The 16,088-nt window shown below is 43.3% G+C and overlaps 1 protein-coding gene across 1 annotated transcript in view; it reads left to right on the top strand.

The window, feature by feature from the left end:
• LOC308154041 (kinesin heavy chain-like) overlaps positions 1-11,174 on the top strand; it is a gene marked incomplete at both ends in the record, with an annotated part of 31,572 nt that extends 20,398 nt beyond the window's left edge. Inside the window, 12 exons of the mRNA XM_080527221.1 lie at positions 109-315; positions 3,119-3,265; positions 3,777-3,974; positions 5,327-5,444; positions 6,465-6,541; positions 7,723-7,832; positions 8,699-8,800; positions 9,140-9,200; positions 9,453-9,524; positions 9,784-9,888; positions 10,509-10,725; positions 11,074-11,174. Of these exons, the coding sequence (XP_080383347.1) occupies positions 109-315; positions 3,119-3,265; positions 3,777-3,974; positions 5,327-5,444; positions 6,465-6,541; positions 7,723-7,832; positions 8,699-8,800; positions 9,140-9,200; positions 9,453-9,524; positions 9,784-9,888; positions 10,509-10,725; positions 11,074-11,174 (1,515 nt within the window). The remainder of the gene's footprint in view (positions 1-108; positions 316-3,118; positions 3,266-3,776; positions 3,975-5,326; positions 5,445-6,464; positions 6,542-7,722; positions 7,833-8,698; positions 8,801-9,139; positions 9,201-9,452; positions 9,525-9,783; positions 9,889-10,508; positions 10,726-11,073) is intronic.
• Between the last annotated feature and the right edge of the window lie 4,914 nt (positions 11,175-16,088).

Here is a 16,088-nt window from a genome sequence, read left to right as displayed (position 1 = left end):
AGATTATGTAAAAAACTCAATTTTGACAAAAATGGAGATAGAACCTTATCATTCTAACGTTCTGTCTCTGTGTGTGTCCATGTTCCCGTGTGTCCATCCGACGTGCAGCTGCTGGCGTCCACAAGGAGGGACTACGAGAAGATCCACGAGGAGCTGTCTCGTCTGCAGCAGGAGAACGAGGCGGCCAAGGAGGAGGTGAAGGAGGTGCTGCAGGCCCTGGAGGAGCTGGCCGTCAACTACGACCAGAAGAGCCAGGAGGTGGAGGACCGGGGTCACACCAACGAAGGGCTAGCAGAGGAACTGGCGCAAAAGACTGTGAGTCAGACAGGAGAGAGAGGGGGGGACGTAGGGGGTTGTAGCAGGTGGCCTAGAGGTTAGAGAGGCCGGCCAGCAATCGGTAGGTCAATCGGTAGGGTTAGGGTTAGTGCAGAAAAAGCACATTCCAAACAGTGATTGATTATAATATAATAATATAATATTTTATTCGATTTGCATAACAGAACAATCAGACAGCACAGGTATTGTCAAGTTACAAAACAAAAATAATGGTTAGCATACATGGGTTGCATTAGTACACTGGACATACCGTATTTTCCGCACTATAAAGGGCTCTGCACACAGCGTGCGATTTCTGTTGCGCGTCAACATTCCATTTTGAAGTTTGAATGGAAGTCTATGAGAACATCGCATCTCAACACACACGGCCCCGATTTTAATTGCACGGCGAAAATTCGATTCCATTCATTTTGAATGGGACAAAGCACACGGCATGCGAGTTTTGTCGCACTGTCAAATTTTGCAAATGTTAGCTTCAAAATGAATGGAATCGAATTTTCGCCGTGCGATTAAAATCGGGGCCGTGTGTGTTGAGATGCGATGTTCTCATAGACTTCCATTCAAACTTCAAAATGGAATGTTGACACGCAACAGAAATCGCACGCTGTGTGCAGAGCCCTTAAGGCGCACCGGATTATAAGGCGCACCTTCAATGAATGGCCTATTTTAGAACTGTTTTCATATACAGGGCGCACCGGATTATAAGGCGCACCGGATTATAAGGCGCATAGAATAGATACTGCAGTCAAACGTTTGACTGGGGTTGCGTTACGCCCAAGCTCCACCTACTGCGTTGCGTCACCTCTCCATCGGTGTTGTGTCAACTTCCCGTTGTCCAAGCTCCACCTGAGCGTTGTCACCGTCAACGTTCTACCTGCTCCACTGTCAAAAATATATATTTTTCCACCTCAAGTATCAGCCGTTCGTCATCCATTTTTGCAACAAGCGTCAAGGACCTGCGGTGATTCACAGCTGACTCGCGTGAATAGCAATTCGCAATAGCTGCAACCACGAGATATAGAGTAGTTAGCTACAAGCATTTTCAATCTGCTATTATCTCTATTAGTGGATTAACCGCTGTGGTGATTTAACAGCTGATAAAAATACATCAAGTAGACTACAAACAGAGCAAAACAACACCAGAAAACAACCAATAGGCTATACAATTATAACCAACAACCAATATGTGACAGCTCCTGGTGAAATGTGCAACGTACTTTTTCAGTTTTTACACATGCTTAAACTACAGATTGTAAGCTTTCAAATGATGTGTCATACATTAAAATCAGAGAAAGATTGAACACGACAGGCGTATTTGAATGTTGGTTCACCTCAAACACTGAATGGGAGAAAAGTGACTCTGACCAAACCACAACAAACGCTGCTAGCGGCTAACAGCTAACAAAACACATCGCTACGAAGGTCTAAACTGTATTTTAATAACATGACAACATACTGGGAGAACATCGACATGCTAAAAACACATAACTACACATAACTAGATGAACACACAGTTCTTGCTTTTGAACACGAGCTAAAACGAAACTATGTTTACAAGTCAACCCTCCCTTACCGGTAGCCTCCGGCAAACGAGAATAATGAATCCAATACACAAATGATAAGTGTTTAGTGATCGTTAAACTGTTGTTTATTATATCGAGTGGGTACTTTAAAACTTCAAGTTGAAAGCACCAAGAATCTCACTTTGTTCCCTCGGAAACTCTGTTTAGTCTTCTTTACTTGGGGTCTTGTGGTGGGGGACTGTGAGTAAGCACAGTATACCGGTGTTTACTGATTACCGTAATGCTGCAAGCGGTGCGGCTTTGTAGTTTACCAGTCGTACTGAAACATTTTGACAGAGCGCCTTGAGCGCCGTGTACAACCAGTATGGATCAACAAATTAACCAATTGATCCATATATAAGGCGCTCCGGGTTATAAGGCGCACTGTCGTTTTTTTTGAAAATTAAAGGCTTTTAAGTGCGCCTTATAGTGCGGAAAATACGGTATATGACATTTCAAACACAACAGAATCACGTCAGAGGTAAAGAGACTACAAAAGCAAAACAAATGACTATGATTTATTTGTGAAAACAAATCGCGGGCGCCCTTTCTGCAGTAGGTCAACTAAATCATCAGGGAGATAATCAAGAAAGGGTTGCCAAATATTATAGAAAAAGTTAGCATTAATGTAGCACTGAGGCGTTCCATAGGAAAGACCTTAAAGGTTTCTTTGTACCACTGTGTGACGGTGGGGGGTTTCTCCTCGATCCACTGGAATAGGATGCATTGATTGATTCATGATTGATTGGCAATAAAACTATTTGACTAAGGCCTTCCCCTTAGAGTTATTGGACAGATGGTATTGACCTGATAGTAACCCAGGAAGACATTGAGTTGCTCACTCCGTTAAGTTAAGTTGGGTACACTGCAAAAAAGTAAATCTAGGTAAGATGAAGATCTTAAATCAAGGTCATATAGGCTTGTTTTTTCTCTCTGACTGCACACGTTTTAAGATATCTTATTTACTTGTTTTAAGAGAAGCTTGGCGAGGGAAATTCTCCTGTTCTGTTGGCAGATAATCTTGCTTATTTTAAGTAATGTTTCCCCCATTTTATTGGGAGAGCTGACTTTCTGCAGTGTAGTAATACCTCAATGGGCTACCTCAAACCTCTTAAGGGTTGGAAAGGGCAGCACGATGTTTCAGTCTGAAATGTTACTCAAGTCTGTTTGTGTGTGTGTGTGTGTGTGTGTGTGTGTGTGTGTGTGTGTGTGTGTTTCAGGAGGTCCTGGTAGCGGTGCAGAGGGAGCTGGCTCAACTTCAGGAGCTCAATGGACACCAGAGGAAGAGAGCAGCTGAGATCCTCAACCTGCTGCTCCGGGACCTCAGTGAGATAGGGAGCATCATCAGCACCACCGACATCAAGACGGTGAGAGGGTCTAACTGACGCACATAGGCACAGCAATACAAATATATATGTTACGGTACATGTGGGAATACGGTACATGTGGGAAAACTAGGGTTAGGGTTAGGTGCTAGGGTGCTAGGGTTAAGGTTAGGGTTAAGGTTAGGGGTAGGGTTAGGGTTAGGGTTAAGGTTAAGGTTAGGGGTAGGGCTAGACATGCCAGCATGTACCAAGTCACCCTAGCACCTAACCCTAACCCTAGTTTTCCCACATGTACCGTATTCCCACATACCGTAACATATACACAAACACACACACACACACACACACACACACACACACACACACACACACACACACACCATCCCTAACTTTTCCTTCAATGAGTTGTGAACTTTGTCCACCAATGTAGCAATTATAACCTCCCACTAGCACATCACACAGCACCTCCTCTTCTCCCAGAGGGCTACTCAATTTGCTACAGTCATCCTTCCTTCATCTGTAGATGTCTGAGTCATCCTTCCTTCATCTGTAGATGTCTGAGGGGAACGGTAACGGTGGCGTGATCGAGGAGGAGTTCACCATGGCCCGTCTCTACATCAGCAAGATGAGGTCAGAGGTCAAGTCTCTGGTGAACCGCAGCAAGCTGCTGGAGACCGCCCAGGCCGACACCAGCCGCAAGATGCAGGCCAACGAGAAGGAGCTGGCCTCCTGTCAGCTGCTCATCTCCCAGGTAACAGAGAGGAGGACCCACAGTACAAATATTGGTCTGAATAGTAAATCGTCCTTCTTCTAGCATTGGGGCCAACGGCCCTAGTTAGCTTTGGTTTGGCATAGATAACCTTTCCTTATGATGACTGATGGATAGACCATCCACTTACTTAGACAAATGCAAAACATATAAATGTAAAAATATAATGAATACAATCACAGAGGTGCCTATGAAGATGGAGAGCTGTTTGTTGATGAGTGTGTGTGTTGGTGTGTTTGTGTGTGTACCCTGTCATGATGTGGTGTGTGTTGTGTGTTGTGTGTGTACCCTGTCATGCTGTGGTGTGTGTTGTGTGTTGTTTGTGTACCCTGTCATTCTGTGGTGTGTGTTGTGTGTGTACCCTGTCATGATGTGGTGTGTGTTGTGTGTGTACCCTGTCATGATGTGGTGTGTGTTGTGTGTTGTTTGTGTATCCACCCTGTCATGCTGTGGTGTGTGGTGTGTGTTGTGTGTGTGTGTGTGTGTGTGTGTGTGTACCCTGTCATTCTGTGGTGTGTGGTGTGTGTTGTTTGTGTACCCTGTCATGCTGTGGTGTGTGTTGTGTGTGTACCCTGTCATGATGTGGTGTGTGTTGTGTGTTGTTTGTGTATCCACCCTGTCATGCTGTGGTGTGTGGTGTGTGTTTTATGGGTACCCTGTCATTCTGTGGTGTATGTTGTGCTGTGTGTGTGTGTGTGTGTGTGTGTGTGTGTGTGTGTGTGTTGTGTGTGTACCCTGTCATTCTGTGGTGTGTGTTGTGTGTGGTGTGTGTACCCTGTCATGCTGTGGTGTGTGTTGTGTGTTGTGTGTGTGTGTGTATGTGTGTGTACCCTGTCATGCTGTGGTGTGTGTTGTGTGTTGTGTGTGTACCCTGTCATTCTGTGGTGTGTGTTGTGTGTTGTGTGTTGTGTGTGTACCTGTCATTCTGTGGTGTGTGTTGTGTGTACCGACCCTGTCATTCTGTGGTGTGTGTTGTGTGTTGTGTGTGTGTGTGTGTGTGTACCCTGTCATGCTGTGGTGTGTGTTGTGTGTTGTGTGTGTGTGTGTGTGTGTACCCTGTCATTCTGTGGTGTGTGTTGTGTGTGTGTGTGTGTGTGTACCCTGTCATTCTGTGGTGTGTGTTGTGTTGTGTGTGTGTGTGTGAGTGTACCCTGCCATGCTGTGGTGTGTGTTGTGTGTTGTGTGTGTGTGTGTGTGTGTGTGTGTGTGTACCCTGTCATTCTGTGGTGTGTGTTGTGTGTGTGTGTGTGTGTACCCTGTCATTCTGTGGTGTGTGTTGTGTGTGTGTGTGTGTGTGTGTGTGTGTACCCTGTCATGCTGGGGTGTGGCTGTAGCACCAGGCCAAGATCAAGTCTCTGACAGACTACATGCAGAACATGGAGCAGAAGAAGAGACAGCTGGAGGAGAGTCAGGACGCCCTTACTGAGGAGCTGGCCAAACTACACGCTCAGGGTGAGGCTCTCTGGGGGGGGGGGGCTCTCTGGGCTCTCTGGGGGCTCTCTGGGGGCTCTCTGGGGGGGGGGGCTCTCTGGGCTCTCTGGGGGCTCTCTGGGCTCTCTGGGGGCTCTCTGGGGGCTCTCTGGGCTCTCTGGGGGCTCTCTGGGGGGGGGGGGGGGGGGCTCTCTGGGGAGCCCTCCCATGTCCTACTCAGGGCCGATGCTGGCCATTTGGGTGCCCTAAGTGTAATTGAATGGGGGGGTGGGGGGTCTAATTATGGTCTAATGGTGCCTCTATTGTAATTCATTGTTATGATGATCATTAGGCCGGTTTGGTGCCCCCCTATCTGGCCACCCGGTGCCCTACGCACAGAGTGTGATGCACGTGCCCTGGTCCTACTCCCCGTAGGCTGGTCAATCTGTGGGCTTCACGCAGCCTCTAGGTAGTGGTGGCCTGGCCTAGAGGATAGTGAGTTGGACTACCACTTGTGTGCCCTTGAGCAAGGCACTCAGCCCTAAGTTACTCCAGGGAGACTGTCTCTGTAATCTCTCCATTGTAAGTCGCTTTGGATAAAAGCGTCTGCTAAATGGTTAAAAAATGTAAATGTCAAATGCCTCCCCTCCATTGGCTGAATGCCTCCCCTCCAGGGCTGTTTTGTTGTCCCAGTGCGTCCCTGACTCACACTATACCCCCCTTATGGCAACACTTTACACACCACAGAGTGGTCTGTCAAGATGTTTCCTCTGATACTGGTCGTGAGCTTAGAATGATAAGGTTCTATCTCCGTTTAGGGCAGTTCAGAGATATTGAGCGTCAAAGTTTTTACATTCCATTATGTTTTGTGAGATGGAACCTTTGTATTTTATTAATTACTAACTAAAACATTTAAACATTTAAAAAATAACACCACACAGGCATTAATAAACACCTAATGGATCAGATTATGTAAAAAACTCAATTTTGACCAAAAATTTACCGTATAATTCTAACGTCACGTGGTGTCCTGGTGTGGGTCTTGGGTTTGTTCTTCCTCAGAGAAAATGCACGAGGTGTCAGTGTTGGATAAGGAGAAGGAGCACATCAGCATGCTCCAAGGCGAAGAGGAGATAAAGGTAAGTAAACTGCAGTGATTTGTGTAAAGCACCTGTTATTGATCAGCATGGGTGGTATAGGGCTGCAGGGTCTCACCTGTCATCTGTGTTTGAGTTTCTGTTGTTCTGTGCCTGTACAGTATGTGTGTGACATCAAATCAAATCAAATTGCATTCGTCACGCACATGGCATACAGCAGTAATGGACATAGTGAGATGCTTTGGGTTCTTGCTCCTCGATCCAACAACAGTCATATTGTATATAATATAGTAATAATAAAACGGTGACAGTAGCAGTGCATAAGGGTGTAGTGTAAGTAACAGCATTAATGACTGCAATAATAACAGTAATACAACATCTTGTGTATGTACTGTAGCAGAAATATGTGACCACACAAGAACAAGTCGGCAGGCGATCAAATGTTCAGACTTTTATTCAGAAAAATGTAAATAGATGTGACACATTCTGATGCTTTGGTCCTCATGTCGGGATCTGATGTAATCTGACTTTTCTTTCGAAACGTGAATACATTTCCGCGTTGTTGAAAATCAATGACACATCGCCTGTCAACTAACACAGCTTGTTTTATGAGCCTGCTAAAAAACCTCCCTAAACCTCCATCCCTCCCTCCCTACCTCCCTACCTACCTACCTACCTACCTACCTCCCTCCCTCCCTCCCTGCCTCCCTACCTCCCTCCCCCCTACCTCCCTCCCTACCTCCCGGCCTTCCTCCCTCCCTGCCTGCCTGCCTGCCCCCCTACCTCCCTCCCTCCCTCCCTGCCTGCCTGCCCCCCTACCTCCATCCCTCCCTCCCTGCCTGCCTGCCCTGCAACCTCCCTCCCTACCTCCCTTACTCCCTCCCTCCCTCCCTGCCTGCCCCCCTACCTCCTTCCCTACTTCCCTGCCTCCCTCCCTTCCTCCCGTACCTACCTCCCTCCCTTCCTCCCGTACCTACCTCCCTCCCTCTCTCCCTCCCTCCCTGCCTGCCTGCCCCCCTACCTCCCTCCCTACCTCCCTCCCTCCCTCCCTTCCTCCCGTACCTCCCTACCTCCCTACCTCCCTCCCTACCTGCCTCCCTCCCTACCTCCCTGCCTCCCTCCCTTCCTCTCGTACCTCCCTACCTCCCTCCCTACCTGCCTCCCTACCTCCCTGCCTCCCTCCCTTCCTCCCGTACCTCCCTACCTTCTCCTGCCCCGTGCAGAAGACTCTAGAGGAGCAGATGGAGAGCCACAGGGAGGCCCACCAGAAGCAGCTGAGTCTTCTCCGAGACGATATCGACCACAAGCAGAGGAGGCTGGACGAGCTCACAGAGTAAGAAAGAAATGAAGTGGTGGCCTGGGGGTGGTCCAGTGGTCTAGCACCGCGGTCTACAGTGCACACATAATATGCCCATGTCAGCATGGGTTGGAATCCGGCCCATGCACTTGCTGACATGCCCTCTCTCCTTACTTTCCTGTCTTCACTATATCTGTCCAATAAAATGAAAAATATGAGTGGGACAGCCCCACTCAGAAAAAAAAACAACAACTAATAAAATAATTGTTTTATTTATTTATTTAAAATAATAATAATTTTAAAAATACTGGTACTGGATGCTTTTTTTTTTTTTTTTGTAAATGATTAGGCTCTTCATCAACTGTTGTTGTTGTTGTTGTGCTACTGCTTGCTACTGTTTGTATTTTTGGATATTTGAAAATCATATATAAATAAAGTTATAAAGAAAAGTTATTAAACCATTTTTTAAATAATAAATGTAGAAAATTATATATGTAAATAAGTGTAGTAAAGTTCAAAGGTCAGACCGGGCACTTTAAGGAGAGACTTTATTATTACTTATTTTACTTATTTTTTTTACTTTACTCTATTATTGTGATTGTACGGAATAAAAGCAATTCAGATTCTCTGATTCTGATTCTAAAAGCCGAGTCTTGCAGCACTCTTCTATGGCTAAGCAGTTTCTCGCCCCTGGCTATGAGAGGTGTATTCTTTGGTCGCCCCACCCAGACCCCGGCTTCCACCTACCCTTTTGCTTTGTGTTTACCTACCTAAAGCGGGGGGGGGGGGGGGGGGGGGGGGGAATGTATGGGCTATATCATAGCGGAGCCATCTGATTACGTCAAACCTATTTGTTCTACCATATTCATTCAACTATTAAAACAATGTTTTATCTGGTCTAGTATGAACCAGGGTCTGGTGCTGGAGCAGGAGAGGCTGATGTCTGACCACGACAAACTCAAGTTAGAGGAGCAGGAGAAGGACATGAAGCTGCAGAGGCTTGTGTAGGTATCACTTCTGTGCTACGACCAAGATAGATTTTTTTTTAATTCGATTCAACTTTATTGTTTTTTACATAATCTGATTTATTAATGCCTGTGTGGTGTTAATTTTTAAATGTTTAAATTTTTTAGTTAGTAATTAATCAAATACAAAGGTTCCATCTCACAAAACATAATGGAATGTAAAAACTTTGACACTCAATATCTCTGAACTACCCTAAACGGAGATAGAACCTTATCATTCTAAGCTCACGACAGGCCATTGACTTACAGTTTTTTCCAGTGAACTGTGTTTTTTCTCCTACTGAGGAGGGATGTAATGACCTGCTTCTTTAACCTCAGCGTCCTCAACGAGCAGAGAGAGCAGGCCACACAGGACCTCAAGGGCCTGGAGGAGACTGTGGTAAGGCCTATGTTCATTCGCTGTTATCCACTTGCTGATCGAAGGTCTAATACTGGGGGCACTGTGTAGAATAAAATCAGGCTATTTACATAAACTGAGACGAGAAGTAATGATGCTAAAATACCGTTTGTTTCTTACCAGTTCAAACTACTTGTGGCACTATGGGGATCCATCCAGTAGTGTTGAAAAGTAGTGTGTTTGTGTTCTCCGTGTGTTAAGTAAGTGTTGTCTCTTTCTGTTGGGTTTTCACAGGCCAAGGAGCTGCAGACACTTCATAACCTGCGCAGATTCTTTGTCCAGGATCTCACGACACGGGTCAAGAAGGTATATGTCTATATTTTACCCCTCATTGTGATCATTCTGAGTAAGTGACAGCGATATCTTTTAAAAGATGCAGCAAACGTTGTGCTGTAAGCAGAGGAGTCCTGGGGGGTATTCCATCAGCGTCGCTAAAGGAAAATCTAGCCTTATCCTCGCGGCAGTTATCAAGAATAAGCCTGGATTTTCCTTTAGCGACATTGATGGAATTACCCCCCTGCGTTGTAGTGTTTATTGACATAGATGATTTCTGCTTCCTGCTCAGAGTGCAGAGCTGGACTGTGAGGACGGGGTTGGAAGCGCTGCCCAAAAACAGAAGATCTCCTTCCTGGAGAACAACCTGGAGCAGCTCACCAAGGTCCACAAGCAGGTACTGGGAAACCCATTCACACCTACTGTACCTGTAGACCCATTCACACCTACTGTACCTGTAGACCCATTCACACCTACCTGTAGACCCATTAACACATACATGTAGACCCATTCACACCTACCTGTAGACCCATTCACACCTACATGTAGACCCATTCACACCTACCTGTAGAGACATTAACATCTACCTGTAGAGACATTAACATATACCTGTAGACCCATTCACACCTACCTGTAGAGACATTAACCTCTACCTGTAGACCCATTCACACCTACAGTACCTGTAAATCCATCCACACCTACCTGTAGATCCATTCACACCTACCTGTACACACCTACCTGTAGGGTAAGGGTAGTACAGTGAGGGTAGTACAGGCCTGTAGTTCACACTGAGTGCACACATCTGTCAGTATATATGGTCCCAGCGGGAATCCAACCAACAACCTAAGCGTTGTTAGGGCCATGCTCTGAGCCACAGACGACCACAAGTTAATGCCCCTACACAGTCCTACACAGTATGAATGAAACACGACCTGAAGCGTCTTCAATCAAAATCTCCCCCCCGCCCCCCCCCCCACTCTCCCGTCTACTCTATCACATCCTCTCGGTCCCATCCAGCTGGTACGTGATAACGCCGACCTGCGCTGTGAGCTGCCCAAGCTGGAGAAGCGGCTCCGGGCCACGGCGGAGAGGGTGAAGGCCCTGGAGAACGCCCTGAAGGAGGCCAAGGAGAACTCCATGAGGGACCGCAAGCGCTACCAGGTGGAAGTGGACCGCATCAAGGAAGCGGTCAGGGCTAAGAACTTTGCCAGGAGAGGCCACTCTGCTCAGATAGGTAAGGACAGGGAGACTGGGGCGGGGGGTGGGGGCTAGAAACAATGATAATAACCATGAGGATAACATAGCTGCACTGCAACAAGTCAGCTCTCAAAAACAAATGGGGGAAATATTGCCTAAAATAAGCAAAACTATCCAACCAAATTTAACTTGCCAAGATTTTCTTAAAACTAAGCAAAAGATATCTTAAAACTAGTGCAGTCAGACAAAAAACAAAGGCATATAATTGCCTTGATTTAAAATATTTAATCTTACTTTGATTTACTTTTTGCAGTTTGTGAATGCCTCTAACCAAGTGTCACTCCTCTCTGTGGTGTTTAATGGACGGGTCTTCTCTGTGTTGCAGCTAAGCCTGTCCGCCCAGGTCACCACCCGCTGTCCTCCCCTACAGCCCACTCCATTAGGGGTGGAGGTCTATACAGCCACCACTACAACCACAACAAGTAACCACCATAACCACCACCGTATGTGACATCACTTGAGGTTTACTAGATGATGATGATGGGTTATGATGATGATAGGTTATGATGATGATGGGTTATGATGATGATGATGGGTTATGATGATGATGATAGGTTATGATGATGATGGGTTATGATGATGATAGGTTATGATGATGATAGGTTATGATGATGATGATAGGTTATGATGATAGGTTATGATGATGATGGGTTATGATGATGATAGGTTATGATGATGATGATAGGTTATGATGATGATAGGTTATGATGATGATGATAGGTTATGATGATGATGGGTTATGATGATGATGATGATGATGATGATAGGTTATGATGATGATGATAGGTTATGATGATGATGGGTTATGATGATGATGATAGGTTATGATGATGATAGGTTATGATGATGATGATGGGTTATGATGATGATGATGATGGGTTATGATGATGATAGGTTATGATGATGATGATGGGTTATGATGATGATGGGTTATGATGATGATGATAGGTTATGATGATGATGATAGGTTATGATGATGATAGGTTATGATGATGATGATGATGATGGGTTATGATGATGATGGGTTATGATGATGATGATAGGTTATGATGATGATGATGGGTTATGATGATGATGATGGGTTATGATGATGATGATGGGTTATGATGATGATGATGATGGGTTATGATGATGATGATAGGTTATGATGATGATGGGTTATGATGATGATAGGTTATGATGATGATGATAGGTTATGATGATGATGATGGGTTATGATGATGATGATGATGATGATAGGTTATGATGATGATGATAGGTTATGATGATGATGATAGGTTATGATGATGATAGGTTATGATGATGATGATAGGTTATGATGATGATGATGGGTTATGATGATGATAGGTTATGATGATGATGGGTTATGATGATGATGATCTTATGATGATGATAGGTTATGATGATGATAGGTTATGATGATGATAGGTTATGATGATGATAGGTTATGATGATGATGGGTTATGATGATGATGGGTTATGATGATGATAGGTTATGATGATGATGATAGGTTATGATGATGATAGGTGATGATGATGATAGGTTATGATGATGATGATGGGTTATGATGATGATGATAGGTTATGATGATGATAGGTTATGATGATGATAGGTTATGATGATGATAGGTTATGATGATGATGGGTTATGATGATGATGGGTTATGATGATGATGATAGGTTATGATGATGATGGGTTATGATGATGATAGGTTATGATGATGATGGGTTATGATGATGATAGGTTATGATGATGGGTTATGATGATGATGATAGGTTATGATGATGATGATGATGGGTTATGATGATGATAGGTTATGATGATGATGATGGGTTATGATGATGATAGGTTATGATGATGATAGGTTATGATGATGATGGGTTATGATGATGATGATAGGTTATGATGATGATGATAGGTTATGATGATGATGGGTTATGATGATGATGATAGGTTATGATGATGATGATGGGTTATGATGATGATAGGTTATGATGATGATGGGTTATGATGATGATAGGTTATGATGATGATAGGTTATGATGATGATGATGGGTTATGATGATGATAGGTTATGATGATGATGATAGGTTATGATGATGATGATGGGTTATGATGATGATAGGTTATGATGATGATAGGTTATGATGATGATGGTGGGTTATGATGATGATAGGTTATGATGATGATGATAGGTTATGATGATGATAGGTTATGATGATGATAGGTTATGATGATGATGATGATGATGATAGGTTATGATGATGATGGGTTATGATGATGATGATAGGTTATGATGATGATGATAGGTTATGATGATGATGATAGGTTATGATGATGATGATAGGTTATGAGGATGATAGGTTATGAGGATGATGGGTTATGATGATGATGGGTTATGATGATGATAGGTTATGTGGATGATGACATGTATAAAAGAAGAGATTTGGGGAGGCTGCATTCTCATTTTATGCACCCAAATTGTGGAATGCACTGCCAGTTTACATTAGGGATGCAACCTCAGCAAAGTCAAGACTAAAAACCCATCTTTTTAATATTGCCTTTAAATGACGAAGTAATTAAATTATGATTATATAATGATTGGAGCACTTTGAGCTGCAATGTTAGCAGGAAAAGCGCTATACAAATAAAGTTATTATTATTATTATTATTATTATTATTATTATTATTATTATTATTATTATTATTATTATTATTATTATTATTATTATGGGTTATGATGATGATAGGTTATGATGATGTAAAGGTGAAGCAGGTAGTTTTATGCTTTGCTGCCCTTTCTGGCCACATGGAAAATCTGAAAGCATTAAATATGCTACATTTTCTAATAGAGGCAAACATGTGGCAACATATCCTTGTTAACAAAGAAAAGTTAAATAGATACGTTAAGTCCAGTGCTCAACCTCGACAGTAGATTTTAGAAAGAGCTTGGCTGGAACTAAAACAGCGCTCTTTAATTAACGTTATCATGTGATCTCATTTCTTGATTCATCGTGGCCATCACGCTGTGAGATAAAGTAGCTGAAATCAGTGACTGCCTGGTAATCATCCCTTCTCTCCCTCTCTCTCTCCGCTACAGACAGACCATGAGTCAGAAGTGCATGTAGGCTACAGACCAGCTACAGACCGGCTATACAGACCAGCTACAGACCGCTTCATACCCGGTGCCGGACCGGACAACTCCTGCCCATCTCCTGTCCTTCCTCCTGGAGCATTCTCTGGACAGCCTACTCAACAGACTGCTATCTATCATACATCTCAAAGACTCACCACAACACACCAGCTGTCTGCATCAGAAATTGTACATTAATGTACATTCATGCTGCATTTTGTTTTTTTCTACATGTTACATTGTCGTGAGAGTAATTTGATAGCTACAGATCTACAGAAGTGTTTTCTTTCAGAGGTTTAGCTGTGTTGCACGAAGGTCCCATTTATATTAGAGAGTCAGCTATTAAGAGAGACCAACATACACCTACAGTACCATAGATCTCGTGGACATTTTGTTCAGATTGGAATGAGCGCTGTCTGCATTGTTTTGCACCATATTAGTTTACTTAGTAAAGTTATAATTTGCCAATTTCTTGCTCCATTTTACAATATGTTAATAATGTGTAGTTTCCAATGCTTTTAATGTATAGCTTTCTACTTTTAGTGAATCTTTTGCCCATTATGTAGTTTACATATATAGATACATTGTTAGTCTGTCACATAAATGTCGCCTTTACTGAATGTTTTCATTTCCTTTAAAGTAAGAGCAGAATTGTCTCAGTGGTCCTAACTTAATGATGACACCATACTTAAAGGTCTGACATATTTGTCTCATTCAATGTTTTAGGCCTATTTTTCTTCTCAAGTTAAGGGGGGGGGGGGTTCAAAACAATTTCTGAATAGCTCTTGATTTGTGACACATTAATTGGGTGAAAAACAGACTTTGTCCCCCACTAGAGGGTGCTGTTTTGGAGTTGATGGTAATGCACTGCATCCCAGCTGCAGTGGCACTGATCAGCCACTCAGATGTCCCTGCAGAGAAGCTGGAGGTACAGTGCAATGCACTCTACTCTCAACGCAAATGAAACGTATGAGAACATGTACAATTCAGCACCTATTATAATGAAATATTGCTAGTTAATCTAGTTAGTTAATATCATGACATCTGCTGCAAAGCAGCTTCATCCTGCAGACCTGATTGCCTTGAGAGGCGACTTTTGAAATATGGACAAAGACCCAATTACTCACATATACTGTCCTTCAGCTTTGGTAATGAACATACATGCTGTACAGAACAAGAGGTGTCAAATAGTCGTGTCTATTTCTCTTTTCAATAACGACCTTCATCAATACGTTGACATTTCTGCTCTGCTTTTCATCTTATTTTAACACGATTTGGTATTTATATATGTTATAGATGTGTGCTCCATTAATTATTTTGCGGTTGTCATGGCAATGCCTATGCAGCTTCCTACAGTCATGTATCATAGTAAATTGTAAGATTTAGGCGCAGGATAATGAGGAAAACTGTCTTGTATTGTTATAATATTGAACTCTGCTGGTAAACAGACAGCTTCAGAATGAAAGAATGCCCGCTGTATATCATGACTGATTAATGGTGATTATAACTGCATGATATAACTAAATAAAATAAAGATATTTAACTTAAACAGTTTGTGTATGTTCTGGTTTAAGCCTGGTACACACATAAAGATTTTCTAAATCTTAACAGATTTTTTATCTGAGAGAGACCCCACACATGAAGATTTAAAAAATCATGGATTGAACAGTTAAAAATAAATAAAAAATAACATATACGTGTAGTCCAGGCCTTAGGGCTGCATGGTTGTAGTCTAACTTAATGTTGATGGCACTCTGAAATGTCATCAACAAGATGGCAAAGAAAGCGTCAGATGTGCTTAGATCTATCTGGGCAAATGATCTAAAATAAATAAGTTTGATCCATGCTCGCCCTCTGACACCCCAGGGACATAGCAGCGTTCTCAATCCAGGCTCTGCTCTGCTCTGTATTATCTCTGTTGAATGTGGAACTCAAGAGAATGTGGCGCACCTGAATAGGTGTGAACATGTACATTCCCCATCTTCAGGTTTGCAGTGGCATGAATAGACTAGCATGTCTACAGTTTGAAACAGTGTTGTTCACAGTCTGAATAACTGACTGAATAACGTTTTAATAGCCTGAATAACTGTTCACAGCCTGAATAACTGATTGAATAACTGTTCACATCCTGAATAACTGATTGCATGTGCAGACATACTCTATGTAACAGAGTCCACTTGGTCTCCATGCAATGCAGTAATCAGAA

The sequence above is a fragment of the Nansenia antarctica genome (assembly GCF_963989245.1).
Source record: "Nansenia antarctica genome assembly, chromosome: 3".
Lineage (NCBI taxonomy): Eukaryota > Metazoa > Chordata > Actinopteri > Argentiniformes > Microstomatidae > Nansenia > Nansenia antarctica.
The sequence above is the reverse complement of the archived record's forward strand: the minus strand, read 5'-3'. Positions and strand labels throughout refer to the sequence as shown.